Source organism: Thermobia domestica, chromosome 3 (genome assembly GCF_964235325.1).
Source record: "Thermobia domestica chromosome 3, izTheDome1.hap1.1, whole genome shotgun sequence".
Taxonomy (NCBI): Eukaryota; Metazoa; Arthropoda; class Insecta; order Zygentoma; family Lepismatidae; genus Thermobia; species Thermobia domestica.
Window position 1 is genome coordinate 210,533,659 of NC_137456.1, and position 16,923 is coordinate 210,550,581.

A 16,923-nucleotide genomic window follows, 5' to 3' on the forward strand; every position below is an offset into this window, starting at 1 on the left:
AAGAAAGCACTTAATTCAGTTCCAAATAACAGTAGAATATAGATTGTGCATATTAATAAGTCAGGGAGAAACACTGAAAAGGTTCGTCGCTCACTGAAACGTTCTCACCACAAAGCAATGTTTTAAATATATGTATGGAAAAACGATGAAAGACTTCTTTGTCCAGTTGCGTGGGGAAGAAGCAATTCCCATCGAAGAAAGAACTTATTTGCGTCGCAGAATAAAGTACAAATCGAAAAAATAATTACGGTCTTTATGAAATATACAGAGTGTCCACAAAAAATACTTCTATAACCTGGTGGCGGTTATAGAATCGTGATCCGAAGGCAAAATACTTCTACATGGGACAACACAATGAGGTGCTAAATTAGAGAGAGCGTAGTCAAGATTGCTATTTTTGCGGATATTATGCATATTATGTTGACCCAGTCCAAGTCCATGAATAAAATTGTCCAAGAAATAATTGTCATTTTCGTCTCTAGAGATGACATGCTTGCTGTCCTGCCACATGATGGAAGGATTGAAATCACCCAGTCGGATGGCGTAACCGTATGACAATACTTGTAATAGTGAGTCATGGCAAGCTTCTAAGATGTCTTGGGGAGCGTTCTTGTGAGGTTTATAGAAGTACCCAATAAAAACAGAGCAACGCTTTGGAATAAAAACTTCCATCCAGATAAGTTCACAGTCCCGTTCAAAATCCAGTCTTCTTTTGCTTTTCCACTTATTATTTATACAAATCATCATTCCACCTCCACTAGTTACGTGGTCTTTACGATAGATGGATATATTGTTTGAGAAGTTAAGTTCACTGTCGTTCACTGACTCATTGAACCATGATTCAGTCACTGCAAGACAATCCAGTTCCGTTATCTCGCCTAGGTTGATTGAGTATTAGAGTAATTTGTTTTTAATACTACGAACATTCTGGTAATATATATTAAAAGTACTAATGGAGTCTGGGCCAGGTGGACCAGGGTTTATATGAATATCATCACAAAGCAAGAGAAAACAAAAGAAAATGATTTATTATTATTATTATTATTATTATTATTATTATTATTATTATTTATTCATACCTTGTCATACAGTCACTGGTAGTTCCTCTGTCACTGTTAGCAGAAGCTAAGAGAGCACATGGCGGTGCTCTTGGTATGCAAAGATCTTTCATTACACTTCAGTCCATGTTTCGTTGGCAACACTTCATTTGGGAAAGTCACAGCACCGAAGAAATATGAACGACATCAGAGCACGTACGCAACCACCAAAAGAAAGGTAAAAAAGAAGAGCACCACTTTGCATCGACCTGGAGCTTTGACCCCTTTTGAATTTTTTTTAAAGGTCTGTTGGTATCATTTTGAAGAATAGTTATTTTATTATACCTATTTGACTCAAATTAAACATAACTTTCTTACAAGGCTGTCTATATTCTTTATTATAAATTAACGAAAAATGTTACTGTTTCGGAAGTATATCACTTCCTTCTTCAGACTACTATTCCAACTGAAATCATAGATAACATAACATAATTTGTTATCTCTACCACTTGGTATTCCCTACAGGGTGTAATTCTTAGATATGCTGTCAATAGAGCTTTCAGATACACCTTGATTTCAAGGAGAGTCCAAAGTAGGCAGAAGGTAAGCCTTGACAACAATGGACATCCAATGCTTCGGAGGGAAGTCGGAAGTGTTAGGAACCGGCAGCTCCTTTTTTTTTCTCTTTTTTTTAAAAAAATTCGGAATTGTGTGTTGCGATGTATTTCATCAGGTTATGTTTCACGTTTTTCTTCACTTATAAACGTGACAGAAAACATTGCAGCGTGCATCTACCGAGTACGAGAAACCGTTCTGCTGACAATCCTTAACACATTCGACATCGTGCCAAAGGATTCTGTGTTCACTGCTATCAAGACTTATCGTTTGCCTACTTTGGACCAATCATAAAGTCAGAGCATATCTCAAAATTCAGTTGATGGCATGTCTGGGAATTTCACTCTGTATGGAATACTCTGTACAGCCACTGAAAATTAAAGAAATATGCATTTTGGATTGCGTATGCGTGACTTCCTTTACGCTGATAAGGACCACCATCCACAGTTTCTGGAATTCGAAATAGGGCCTGTTTAAATTTGGCTTTTTCGCGATTTTGGACAGCCCCAGCCTCTGAAACTATGCCATTTTCGCCATAGGTCCATATGAACTTTTTCTGTTATTTTGATGTAAGGAATCACCTCTTACAGTTTGTCGGTATAGTTCATTAACACCCTGTGTGTATATAAATGTTTGAATGTATTTGGTCTAGGAATTAATTCGTGCGGTTGGTACGCACACATTGAAGCTGTAGTACAAACACAAAATACATAAATACCTTAAGAAAAATATTGTCTATCGCTAGCCACCACTTTCGCCCATCTGTCAGGCAATGTACGGATTCCGTGGCGAAAGAAGTCCTCATCCTTGGAAGCGATCCAGTCAGAGACCCATGTTTCGATATCTTCTGAAGAAGTAAACCGCTGTCCAATCAAATCGTTGTTCATGCAATCGAACAAGTAGTAGTCCGAAGGAGCAACGTCTGGTGAATACGGCGGGTGGGGTAAAACTTCCCATCCGACATTTTCTAAATAGGTTTTGACCGGTTTTGCGACATGTGGGCGAGCGTTATCATGTTGAACAATAAGTTTATCATGTCTGTTCTCCCATTCTGGTCGTGTTCTGGCCAGAGCTTGCTTCAAACGCATTAATTGTCGTCGATAACGTTCTCCATTCATAGTTTCACCCGGTTGCAGCAGCTCATAGTACACCACACCTTTCATATCCCACCATATGCACAGCATAACCTTTGCACAGTGAATATCTCGTTTTGGTTGTGATGGACCTGGTTCACCTGGTTTCACCCAGGCCTTTTTTCGTTTAGGGTTCTCGTAATGGATCCACTTCTCATCACCCGTAATAATTCGATGCAGAAACCCCTTTCTGCTCTGTCGTTGAAGCAGCAATTCGCAAGTGGTTTTTCGTCTTTCAACGTCTCTGTCTTTCAATTCATGTGGAACCCAATGTGACATCTTTTGAATCATTCCCATGGCTTTCAAGCGTTTGGAGACTGTTGTTTGATCAACGCCTAATGCTGCTGCAAGTTGTTTCTGCGTTTGACACGAATCCTGCTCGAGCAATGCTGTCAATTCTTCGCCTTGAATTTTTTTTGGCTGTCCAGCTCGCTCTTGGTCTGCCAAGCCGAAATCACCACTTCTAAACCGTGCAAACCACTTCTGACACGTTCGCTCAGCTAGAGCATGGTCACCATACACTTCCACCAAAATACGATGACTTTCAGTCGCACTTTTCTGCATGTTAAAGTAATGCAGCAGGACACCCCGCAAAAATACTTTATCAGGCACAAATTGCGCCATGTTCACTTAACTACAAACTGGTGTTGTTGACGCTTTAATCCACTGCCCTATACTACGAACGATACGCGATGACAGGGGTTTGCAACACATGTGTGGATACACGGAACTGTGGGACGCTCCGTTCGTTGCGCCATCTCTTGTCCACCCGCACGAATTAATTCCTAGACCAAATATATAACATGTATGTATAAAACTTGTTGAAAGCTGAACGTGAATATGGCGGAAACTTGCCCATTGTGAACATTTGCATGATCCTAGCCAAGAAAGTAGGTTATGCAATGTTATTAATTTAAATTTTTATTTATTTTTTATTTTTATTTTATTTATTTATTTTATTTTGTATGATACGGAATCTATTCAACTTGGAAACGAAAAGCAATGATTCCAGAATTCAGTAGAAACTACGTGTATATTATGGAAATATTTTCAAAATAAACCACACTAACTAACTAACTCTATGGCCTATGGAACCCGGAGGTTCATTGCCGCGTTCACAAAAACTCTCCACTGACTTCTATCCTTAGCTAACTGCATCCAGTTTCTACTTTGTATTCCAATCTCTGCGAGATCCATCTTAATATTGTCCTCCCATCTGCGCCTAGGTCTTCCTATTGGTCGTTTTCCGATTGGTCTTCCAGTCAAGACTTTGAAAGCGTTTCTACTTTCTTCCATTTTAGCTACATGACCCGCCCACCTAAGCCTCCTAGACTTGATGACCCTAACAATGTTGGGTAGACCATATAAATTATGTAGTTCTTCGTTATGAAGTTTCCGCCATTCCCCATTCCCGTTCCTCTTGGGTCCGAATATTCGTCTCAGGATCTTGTTCTCAAACCACACTAGAGAAACTTATTTTTACTTTTCATAACTTTCATCTTGTTCGCCTACTCCACGCTGATTACGGCTAATTTAGTACCCATCTTCAAAGTACGAATAACAGTTGCTCGACGAGTAGTGAAAAGTTGCGGGAATGACCAAATAACATTGCTTTTCGTTTTGTCAGTGCAAAGTGCCTTTGTGCGTAATACTCCAAACCAGCAGTTAAAGGATAGGAATATGAAAACATCTAAATTCTTGAAGAATATTCATATTAGACCTGCTAGCCCTAGAACACAGCCCACTGACATTTTTATATCTTAGCGAACTAGTTTGTTCCCAAATTTTTAACAGTGAAGATCATTACTATAAGTCGCATCTCTTATCTTTTGATGATAAAGTTATCGAAGCTACTTTATGTTTAATAGACTTTCTGTACGGGAAATAATGATGCGATATAAATGCGAGAAAATTGTAATTTATGTACTAAAACGTAAAGGTAAAATAATGGAAGAGGATATTAAAGAAAACCTGCAACGAAGAAATGTACGAAGTCGTTTGGGAATGGTTCACTAATCCAAAATCGAAGAATATGCAATTATCTGAACCAATGCTACAATAAAGCTTTTAAAATATGCTTAAGTATAGGGTAGTATAAAAAGTGAAATACAATATGAAGGAGTAATAAATAATTACGTGATCGGTAACGTACTGTGAAATTTTACATGTATCAGTATAAAAATGAAATCAGCGATAACCTGTACTCCTAAAAGTAGATACGCGTATATGTATGTATTTAAAATTAATATAAAGTTTTTCAGATTTATAGTAATTTCTGTTGCATTTCCAATTGGGAAAAACAGTTTGGTCCCTTGCGATTCCATTTTGAACAAGTTTTACTGTATATATTAGCAATTGCTTCTGAAATTCTGGGATAAATACAGGTTTGATGGACACCCTAAGAACGTGTTTTTCGACTAATGTTTTTATTAAATCCCCTCTCATCTTCATTTGGGATAGAAGAAATCACCTTTCAAAGTTTCTCGGTAATCTTTCGAGACAACGTACGTATATGAAAATAGTTACCTTTAATGTTTTGAATGTATATAATAATGGACAATCAAAAGTTACACACTTCAAAATAATAATAAAAACCAGACGACATCTAGTAATGCTACTTAATACTAGAGATGCGAAATAGCCGGCTTTTTTGAATCGATGGTTTTTTGCACATAAAAAGCCGGCTTTTTTGAGAAAAAAAGGAGAATTTTGGAAATTTTGGCTTTTTTCATTTTCATGATTTTTCTGTTTAAATAACTTTCTTATAGTATACTCTAAAGTTAAATAAGATTCCATGACCTAAATGCCATATTTCGCTCTGGAATTTAGGGGGCGCGGTGGCTCAGTGGTAGAGCGTTCACCTCTGGTGCTTGGGGTCCCGGGTTCGATCCCAGCCTCCGCCAAGTGAACTTTGTGGTGGACAAACACCGTGCTCGTGGGTTTTCTCGGGGTTCTCCCGTTTCCTCCCACTTTCTTCATTCCACCATTTCACTCATCTCTCATTATCACCGTCTCATTTAGCCTAACCGGCATAACCGTGGGACGTAAAACTTAAAGATTTCATTTTCATTTTTTCGCTCTGGAATTTACCATCATGATGGCTGGAGCACATGGTTTATGGATTAAAGTAAACATAAAGTACGTAGTATTTGAGGGCAATTTTAGAAGCTATTTAACTTTATTTTAACTTCTGAATTACTTCTTAGAGCTTAGTACTCTAGCTTCTAGCACATGATTAAACTTTTGTTTTTCAATATATCCATCAGAGCGTACGTTTTTCAATATATCTGTCAGAGCGTACTTCCACATTTCCGTTATACTGTAGCTATGCAATGATTTAACAATAATCTTCCGGACACAACCTTAAATACCATTTGATAGAAATAATCAGTATCAGATTTAGAAAAATATTTGGGAGGGGTTTTTCTGAACAATGTTTATTTTTTCTAAAAAAAATTCTAACTTTTATTTAAGAGGAGCTTAAGTTTATGAGTACAGGCATGACAAATATTTCGTTTCGTTTGTATATTCAACTATAATCTTCCAGATACAACCTTGAAGACCATTTTATACTGATAATCAGTGGCGGATTACGAAAATATTTTGGGAGGGGCTTTTCTTATTAATGCTTAGTTTTTCTAAAAATTCTTAGTTTTTTATTTGAGGACAGCTTGAAGTTTATAAGCAAAGGCAAAACTAATATTTAGTTTGTTTTAGAAATTCCATAATTTCGGGGTAGAGGCTTTAATCCGAAAGACATCCCCACCCTAACCCTCTTCGCAAATCCATCACTGCTGGTAACTAGTAATAACAAAGATTTAAAAATGATTAGAAAGGAAGTCGGCCAGGACTCACAGTACACGCACTATCTCTACATTCGTAAATGGAATTAAGAAAAATTTTTGTCAAAATGGTCGAATGCGGGGTTGAATCCCGGACTTCACGATAGAAGCGCGACCAGTTTCTACTCTGTATTCCTATTTCTGCTAGATCCATCTTAATATTGTCCTCCCATCTGGGCCTAGGTTTCCCGATTGGATTTCCAGTTAAACTTTGAAAGCGTTCCTACTTCCTTCCATTCTGGCTACATGACCTGCCCACCTGAGCCTCCTAGACTTGATGACTCTAACGATGTTTGGTAAACCGTATAAATTATGTAGTTCCTCCTTGTGAAGTTTCCCCCATTCCCGTTCCTTTTGGATCCAAATATTCGTCTCAGAATTTTATTCTCAAATAATTTCAGTCTGCGTTCTTCCCTCAGCGTAAGCGACCATGTTTCACAACCATAGAGCATAACAGACATGATTATCATTTTATATATTTTAAGTTTTAAATTCCTTGACAGAATTCGCAACGACAAAATATTTTGAACTGAATAACAACAAGAATTTCCTGATTTCAGTCGACATTTAATTTCTTTGTGGGTATGATTTTGGTGTGGTAATACTGATCCAAGATATTTGAAAGTATCCACTGTGTCGAAAGTATTAATTGATATTTTAACGCATTCATAATTTGCCACGATCCTTGTGAACTTCCTTGTATTTAGATTTCTCTGCATTTACTCATGTTCTTGCAAGCGTTTAATAAGGACTCTGCATTTCTTTCGATTGTTCTTCTATCAAATTTACATCATCAGCATACATCATAACCTGGTGAATACCATTCAACTCTAGGCCCTGGTTCCTATCTTTGATTTTTCTTATATCGTACTCCGGAACAAAGCTGAATTATAACGACGATAACGCATATCCTTGTTTTAGGCCAATCTCGACGTGGAAGCTCGCATTTTTCTACTCGGACTTTACTCTGGGATTCATTTAAACATTTAATAAATCTAGCTTTTTCGGTATTCCAAATTCTGTAAGAATGTTGTACAATGTTTCCCTCCTAACAGAGTTGTAAGCCTTTCTAAAACCAATAAACAGTTTATGTACTGGGTAATATATTCCCATTTCTTTTCGAGTATTTGTCGAATGTTAAATATCTGGTCGATTTTGACTAAATCCACACTGATAATCTCCAATAATTTCATGTGCGTATGGGTTCAATCTTATTAATAGAATGTTAAGAGAAATACCTCATAATTATTACAATCAATTTTGTCGTCTTTCTTCTGAATTGGAACAGTGATTGATTCTTCCACTCTTTTTAAATATATTCCATAGTTTTTCTTTTTTGTTAAAAAAAAAAAAAAAAAAGTTTCGTAACGATATGTTCGAATTTTCTTGTTAAAAATTCAGAAACCTTCAGGACTCGGTAAACCGTGATGGTGTTATATATGCTATAGCCTAGGAAACCATACGCTCAGATGAACCGTCTATTACGTATATGATCCATGAACAGAAAATTCGATACTTTCTCGATTCTGAACAAGGTTAAGGAACAGTCAGTGCATTACAGAATTTGGAGCTTTACCGATTTTGCAGATCTGAAGCACCTGATAGGTGGTAACAGATTATTACGTATGTGATCAATCAGTAAAATTTATTCGAAATATTCATACAATGTATATGAAAGTTAAAACTTAACTGAAAAATTTCAAGAATGTACAGAACCACCCGAAACGAAGCTCTTGATGTGCAGACTTCTCTCATGTTTTTCTTTATTTTGCTTCAAAAATAGGGTGTGGGATATTTTGAAATAAAAATACTACATACAATTTTGCTAGTTATTTGTGTATCATTTTTTTAAAGTACTTGTTGTATATAAGAAATTAAAATATTATTACATATATTGGTTAATCCTTTGGAATTCATAATGTAAATATGTTAAGAATTTTAAAAAATCTCTTTGAAATTCATGGTTTATTTTCGAGGTTTCATATTATCTGCATCATCCACTAATTAAATGAGTTTCTTGTTGTAGAGAAGCAAAACAAAGTCTGTTTTATCAGTTTAAAGCAAAATTTTCAAAAAAGCCCAAAATTTCCCAAGCAAAAAGACGAAGCAGAAAAAAACCGTTTTTTTTTTCAAGAAAGCCGTTTTTTTTTTTTTCAAACCCTTGCATTTCTATTTAATACTATTTGATATAGTATTATATATTTTCACAACATATGCTCAACAGGACGTTCTGTAATGCAAATACGAACTGGTTTTACCATGTTTGAGGCCACTTTTTGGGGCACATGTACACTGATGTTAATCTCATTTGTTATGTTAATCTATAGTTCCTCCAGTGTGTATGGCCTGTGTTACTTTAAAGTTATAGACCTTAATTTTAAAGTAATGCTACAGGAAGAAATCGACGTCAATCGGGTGAATGTGAGTGCCATAATCCTTTAGAGAGAATACACTCGCCAAAAAAGTCGCGCAAGAAATGCTTGATGTTGTTAGCTGTGTGACATGTGGCACTGTCCCGCTGGAACCAGCAATCACTTTCATCGTCAAAAAGCACAATGAACTGTGTAATGATATTTTGTTACACACATTGTTTAGTGTAGTTTCAAAGAAAGTCGGGCCTATTATACAATGACGTCATATGGCACACCTAACTCGAATTTTCTGAAAGTGTAAAGGGGTTTCTTGTAACAAATGTGGATTTTCAAATGACCCAATTCAAGTGCTTTGACTGTTCACGTAGCTGCTATGGTGAAACGATACCTCAGAGGTGAAGAAAACGGTCAAGCTCTGCAATTCCATGGTAGTCACCAAATGAGCGGAACCATGGAATAATGTACACTTATCCAGCTCCTTCAATTTCTGAACAATGCGAACATAATATGCACGAAAGTGTAACCTCTTCATAAGTCTCTGAGCACTTCCATTTGAAATCTGAGAGTGTGCTGATGATCTCCTTAAGCTTTTTGAGGGCGAACGCTGCATCACATTTTTAACCTCAACCAGTTTAGCATCAGTCAAAGTGGGCAGTCTCCCGGTTCTCTCCTTATTCTGCAACAGATCCGCATTCTTTAAAACGGGCGATTAATCTCGTAATGATTGTATTGTTAGGCACTACCGCTCATGATATTTCCTATTAAATTTGTCTGCAATATAAATATCCACCGGGAAAATAATATTCAACTATGAAAATTCTTTGCTCTTGGAAAAACATGTTCATCAAAGAATACACGAGCACTAATGCAAGTATTGTGTGCTAAATACACATTAGCGTCTAGGTGTGTTATTCTTTGTACCCATGGTGCTATCTTGCAGTACCCGATGGAATTTTTCAACCATAACTACTTATAGACAACTGAATTTGGAAGTGCATGACTTTTGGATCGCATGGTATATGCTATATATAACAAACATTATCTACGCGGGGAAAAAGTATTGACCCTTTATAGTGTATGTTCTCCATAACTTCAGAAATCACTGAAACAGTTTTCTTTATCGAAGCTATTATTTTAAATTCGACACTGTCGGACGGAACATTAATGCACTAGAATACTTTTATAAGTTGGTTTATTCTTTAGGGCTCACTAATGTGTATTCTTTTGCCACTCACAGTTCAGTAATTACAATTCACATAAAGCTAGACTCATTTCAAACATAAAGCTACTTTACTTACTTATAAAAGCTATTGAGTGTAAATTTATTATTAGAAAAAAAAAATGTTCTAATTTGCATCTCTGACATGAAAATCCTAAGAACGTATAATTTCATGACTTTTCTAAACCCTTTTTAATAAATCTTCTGCTACTGTGTTGTCCGCTAAAACATCGTTATAGGTTCTGTCTATCCATAAAATGCTTCAATATAAAACCTTCGTAAGGATTATTATTATTATTTAAAAAGTTTAATCCACATTTTATGAATGTTATTTTGGTTAATGATGTTAGGAGCAGTGTTTAGAGGGAAGTACGAATATATTAAGTAAAGTTATATATTTTAAAAGAGATGAGAATAATACAAACTACATTTTGTATTTTATTGTCTGTTTAATTAAAATACGTAATTGTGAATACAACATTGTTCATATTAAGGAAGACAGGCTTCCACCAAATCACATGAAAAGTAGTTAGAAGTCAAAAATGTGTTTCAGATTTGGAAGTAGGTATTCTCTTCTGAAGTTGTGATAATTACAAAAGTCAACACGTAGATTTCGGATGCTGGAAGCAATCTGGAAACATTACTCTTTACTTATATTTTTGCACTGCACATCCCCTTTTTACCATTTACAACAGCATTAACCCTTAATTAGTCGCATGCGGAATTTTGTTCCGCACTTTTACATTTCTCTTTCTGTTTTCCTTACTTTCCATCGTATGCTTTTGAACTTTTGTCTAGCTGTCTTTTAAAGTTTCATGATTAAACAACAATACATATTTGAATTGTTGCCCAAGCCACTGGTGAACATTTTGTTATTTATTTTGGAGTGATGCAGTTTGCGGAGCAAAGTTCCGCGCGCGACTAAATAAGTTACCCTTTTTTTTCTCCTACAAATTCTACGCTTTCTTTCAGTTTATTGTTTTTAGCCGACAACAATTAAGCGATTCGGTGACTACGAAACATATCACAAGCAAACGCCACCACCACTATTTTTTAAAATTTATTTTACAAAAATATATTTTCAGGTACAGTTCATTTGTAAGCAACTGAAGTTATAAGCGGTTTATATGTGCATTGTGCGCTCTGAAAATAAATACATAGAGAAGAGAGTCAGTCTTTTCTTTCAAAATGGATCATCATGAACGTGATGTGGACAGAATTAGAAACATGTTGCTGGAAGTTCTGGCTGAAGACGACAATTTAGATGTTCCGGATATGGAAGATGGTGATGAAGAAGATATCATTGAAGAAAGCGACCATATCTCTGCCATTGAAGAATCAGCAGATGAAGGTGAAGTGTTGCCACAAGCAGATCATGTGGAATCACTCTCAAATACTACTGCACGGGGACCATATCTTCTAGGAAAGGACAATGTCACTAAATGGTACGCACATGCTCCGCGGCAATTTATACGAAGAAAAAGTCAGAATATTTTGACCCATTTACCAGGAGTCAAAGAACATGCTAAAGAAGCGAAAACGCCGAGCGAATGTTGGAGTTTGTTCTTTAGTACGTCTATGCTGGAGAGAATCGTTGAATATACAAACCAGTGGATTGAAACACATAGGGACGCTTATAGCAGAGAAAGAGATGCTCAAAATACTAATACAACAGAAGTAAAGGCCTTGCTGGGCCTTCTGTATCTTGCAGGAGGACTGAACTTGCAGGAGGAGGATAATTAGCCAATAGCATAAAATAACTTAAGACGACTATTAAAACAAATATTTTAACCTAAAATTAAATAAAAATTTAAAAAAAAAAACAAATATTACACGAGTTTTACTATGTAGTTATTATGCGGAACAAAATTCCGCACGCGACTAATTAAGTAAGTTTTTTCACGCGACTAGTTAAGGGTTAATACGTATATGGAGAAATAAATTTTTACCCATTTGTCTAAATGAGAAGCCAGTGCACGTGTCCAGTGTTCAGTTTCCAATGGAAGAGCCTCGAGATTTGAACACATTACAATGATTCTGGTGTCACCTTAAACTGTGGGTCCACGTCTCGTGTCAGCCTCAGTGCTGAAACGGAATCGCTAAACCCCAACCAATAACTCGTTTTTATTTGTAAACTTATGTAAGTATATTCCATAACATTGTTTTTGGAAGCCAATTATGATTATTTCTAAATCTGGTTCATTCTTTTAAAGTTACTTAAAATGTGTTTTATGTATTCTGAATAAATTCTATTTTATTTTTCTTAAAAGAAGTAGGAAAAATTGTTATTTTTTTTTAGTTCTCTTTGTTCGTTTCTGTTCGTTAGATTCTTCTATGCTGAGATAAAATAGTTGCCTTATCCTCCTGGAACTTGTTTTCTTTTTATATGACGTCCTTTCTTTGCTTGGTTTTTCTGACGTTAAGTATACTTCGGAACCCTTGTCCTTGTTCCAGCAATAGTCTTCAGTTTTTGTACTTCCAGCCAGGGTATAGTTTATTTAGTTTTTTGGTAATAGAATAGCTAGTTTTTTTTTTCATAATAAGTGTAATTTCTTGTTTTCTTTCTTATTTTTTTTAACGGTAGATTGAGGATGATTAAGAGTGGGGTGATAATGTATGTTGTAAAACATTAAAGAATATTGACAGACACTGATGCTAATAGAAACTAGAAACTATTATACACTACTTCGTTCCTTTCCACTACCACTTGCAAACCACCTGAAACTTTTTTAAAATTGTTTTTAAATCAGCTCAATCACTTAGTTAATCGTATATGCTTTGCATACGACTAGCCGTGTTGTTGAAAACTTTAAACAAAAATACCTGCTTAGCTGCCTTTTTAGTTCCCAAACTGTTTGTTAGCGATGATTCAACAAAACCAATTTAGGAAAAAAATCTTTCAATGCCAGCTGCAAACACTTGTGCACTTCGTAACTCTTCGATATCGGAAAATAAATCATATTATTTCTATATTTGAGATTTGTGATTTTTCTACCGTTCATATACTAGGTACTGGTACCTGTGTCGTTATTGTGGAATTAAAGTATACAGGGTGTTTATCGGTCACGAAAGTCACGAAAAAGTCATGAAATCAGAAAACGGTCATGAAAGTCACAAAATTTAGCGTTTGGTCACGACTGTGCAAATGTAAGTACAGATTGGAAAATTTTGTTCTATAAAACGTCAAAATTCACCACCTAAAATGTCTATGGTCGGCTTTAGACGCTACCGAATCGCAAGCAAAGTACGTTTCTATCGCATGGATGAAAATTCGGCCTAATTTGCACCCGAATTCGCTATTGAAAATGTTAGGAAAATTTATGATTTGGTAAAAAAAAAAAAGGTAACGAAATTTCATTTTGGAATTTTAGTAGACACCCTGGTATAGTTTGTTGTTTAGTTTGCTTTAACTTCACGTTTCAAAATCAAAAGAAGAAACGTTTAGGAATATCAGATTCTTACAAACTCTAAATCATCTTTTTTTTTTTTTTTAACTTATCTGTTAAATCAGTTCCTGAAAGTTTTTCTTTTGAATTTAACAAGAATGCCAAGAAATGAGCTTCAGAAAAATCCACATTGTAGAGAAGTCTAAATTTGGAAAGGTACCTGCTTGTCTTTTATCTCTGCAATTGTAGTTCAGAATTTTTCCATATTTTTACTAAGTCTTCTATAGCAAATTATTCTTCTGCACTATATCAAATGTAGTAGCTATAGGTTTAAGAAAACAACATATCTTCAGTTTTTCGTTTAAGTGCAGATTGGAATTCTTCTATATAGCAGAATCAATTACTAATCAGGTTTCTTCGCATACTTTCAAAGTTGTTGACATGACAACTGTTAACATATTTTTCCAAACAATGTACAAAACTTTCTACTGTACCTCTGTTAAATGAATTTTAGGTGCCCCCAGCTTCTATATATATATATATACCGCACTTGCAAAGAGATTTTACTTGAATATTTTACAATATTCATTATACGTAGGTATATTCTTTTGTATTTGGAGACAATAAGTGTATATCATAAAAAGTTTAATTTAACACATAAGCTGAACTACCATATGTAATAACATATATATTTCACGTGCATCTTCTATTTCTTGTCGCATCTTCATAACATGCATTAGGCAAACATATATACAAACAGTAGATACAATGTTCTTCATCACAAACTCACTTGGTAGCATATCTGAAGTGGAACCCCTTGCCATAAGGTGCACATTACCACTGAGTTACCATGTAGTCCTTTTGCTCCTCCCACCTAGCGAACAACAGATTGTTTACAATGTATGGGAGCTCATGACACATAAAAATAACAATTGTAGTTATGTAACAAACAGAGGGAAAACGCATGTTAAGAATTTAGATATTTCAAGAAGAATTGGTAACTTAACCTCCTAGATTTGTTTGAAACAAATTAACACAGTGTTGCCTCCTAGGGAAAAGAGGCAGATAATTAAAGAAATATAAGAAGAATTGAGGGAATGGAAATATGCTAGACAATGAGAGAACCGTGAGGAAACTCGTGAACACTTCTGGGAAGACACCTGCTCATTGCGATGACCAATATGGAAAGTTCCTTGGCCATGTGAATCACGTCGGAGATACATGGTATTACCAAGCAGTAGAATGGTAAGAGTGTCATTGAACAGATCAGGAGCACACGAGCATGTCTGGGAACAATAACACAATCTACCCTGAAAGTAACCCCCTCCCTTCACCTCCTCCTTACCTCTTTGATGTATGAACATATGAGATTATCACAGGGTAGATAATTCACTGAAAGGTCTGCACGGGCTCGTTTTTTTGGATAGAGCAGATTACAAGTCTAAGACAAAAACATGCCGCCTCAGTTCAGTAGCTAATAATTTTGGAGATATTCGTCCCCAAAGTTCATTTTTCCCACGGTTTTGGACAGTCCTAGCTATGAAAGTGTGCACTTTTGACCACGGGTCCATATGAACTTTTTTTCTTATTTTGACCTAACGAATCATATGTTTCAGTTTGTCGGTCTAGTTCAGTAACACCTTGTGTATATACAGGGTGTTAATGAACAAAACCTACAAATTGTAGGAGGTGATTCCTCACATCAAAATAAGAGAAAAAGCTCATTTGGACCTATGGCGAAAAGTGCATAGTTTCAGAGCTAGGGCTGTACAAAACAGCCAAATTTCCACAGGCCCTACTTTGAATTCCAGAAGCTGTGGATGGTGGCCCTTATCAGCGTAAAAGAAGTCACGCTTACACAATCCAAAAGTGTATATTTCATCCATTTTCAATAGGTACACAGGATATTCCCACAATGTAATTCTCAGATATGCTCTCAATAGAGTTTTCAGATATAGCCTGATTTCAAGGAGGGTCCAAAGTAGGTAGGAGGTAAGCCTTAACAACAATGGACACCCAATTCTTCGGAGGGAAGTCGGAAGTGTTAGGAACAGGCAGCTCCATGTATTTTCGTCTTCGGAATAACGTGTGTTGAAACTGTTACGTGATCCTGTTTTTTTTTTTTTTTTTTCTTTACATATTATCACATAGCCTTGATCAGTGTGTTATTGTGTATTAATACAAAATGGAAACAAGGCCTGATAGAATAGTTATAGGAAGCCCATATTTCCATAATTACATTAGTTAATATCTTGGGTTTGTTTTAATTGATGTAGTTCTTTTAAACAGTGTTCTCTACTTTATATATTTAGTAATATTTAGATTTGTCGTTTTTAAAATCGGTTATACGTAGTATTCAGGGTGAGGTTAACGAGAAAGCCAACCTCTTTCAACTCTAATAAGTTACATTAGCTGTTGTTAGTGACAAGTATTGTTTTGTGTTAAATATTACGGACCACTGCTCATAATGTAGAACGTAATATTTCTTGACAGTATCTAAACTTATGGGGTAATATATGTTTGTATGTGGGTAGATAGATAGATAGATAAAATTTTGTGATTGTGTATTTTAATAACACATGTATGCTCCAGTTATATTAAATAAATTTGCTGCTGCGTGATAATAATATATGTGATGAGTAATGTAATTTCTTTCTAGGTATTTGAAGAAGTCAAGAAGGTATTTTTGATGGATGCATTATGATGAATCCTTGGTGGTATAAAGTTATTAAAGGAAAGGCTTGACAGACGTCTAGGTCTTGTAAAACAACGTGTGAAACAATAAGATGCGCTTTTGTACTAGCTTTTTGTATTACCAGTTTTGTTAATACGCGCAAGTTATTTCCATTATGTCAATATCATGATTTCTATGTTGTTAATATTGATAGATATATGAAGAGTATAATTATTTCATGCTTAATTATTATCATTGGATTTTGTTGTGTAAGATATAACATCATGGTTTATCCGATTGAGGAAATGGAACATTAATTTACGAAACAATGGCTTCTTACAAGGCATTTATTTAACATTAAATAACTTAATCAAGGCTTATGTCTTTTATTTTTCATTTGGTTCATTTGTCTACTGAGAGAAGATATCGAATGTTTATCAAGTACGGAAAATGAAGATAAAAGTGTCTAAATTAAAACACAATTCCTACTGTCAAGTATATATATATATATATATATATATATATATATATATATATATATATATATATAATATTAAATAATTTAGGTTGCCAGTCAAAAGTGTTACGATTGAACGTATATTTTCTGCCAGAGGATTCAGCAAATACTGACTGTAAATACAATAT

At 35.3% G+C, this 16,923-nt stretch overlaps 1 protein-coding gene across 4 annotated transcripts in view; it reads left to right on the forward strand.

Annotated features, from left to right (window-relative positions):
• Cmpk (cytidine/uridine monophosphate kinase Dak1) overlaps positions 1–16,653 on the forward strand; it is a 114,940-nt gene extending 98,287 nt beyond the window's left edge. For 3 of the 4 annotated variants that reach the window (XM_081752160.1, XM_081752157.1, XM_081752158.1), the window contains exon 6: positions 16,264–16,653. In XM_081752160.1, the coding sequence (XP_081608286.1) occupies positions 16,264–16,308 (45 nt within the window). In that variant the 3' untranslated portion in view covers positions 16,309–16,653. Of the gene's footprint in view, positions 1–14,656; positions 14,806–16,263 lie in introns of those variants that run through there. The other variant, XM_081752159.1, reaches the window with a different exon arrangement.
• Positions 16,654–16,923: the final 270 nt, after the last annotated feature.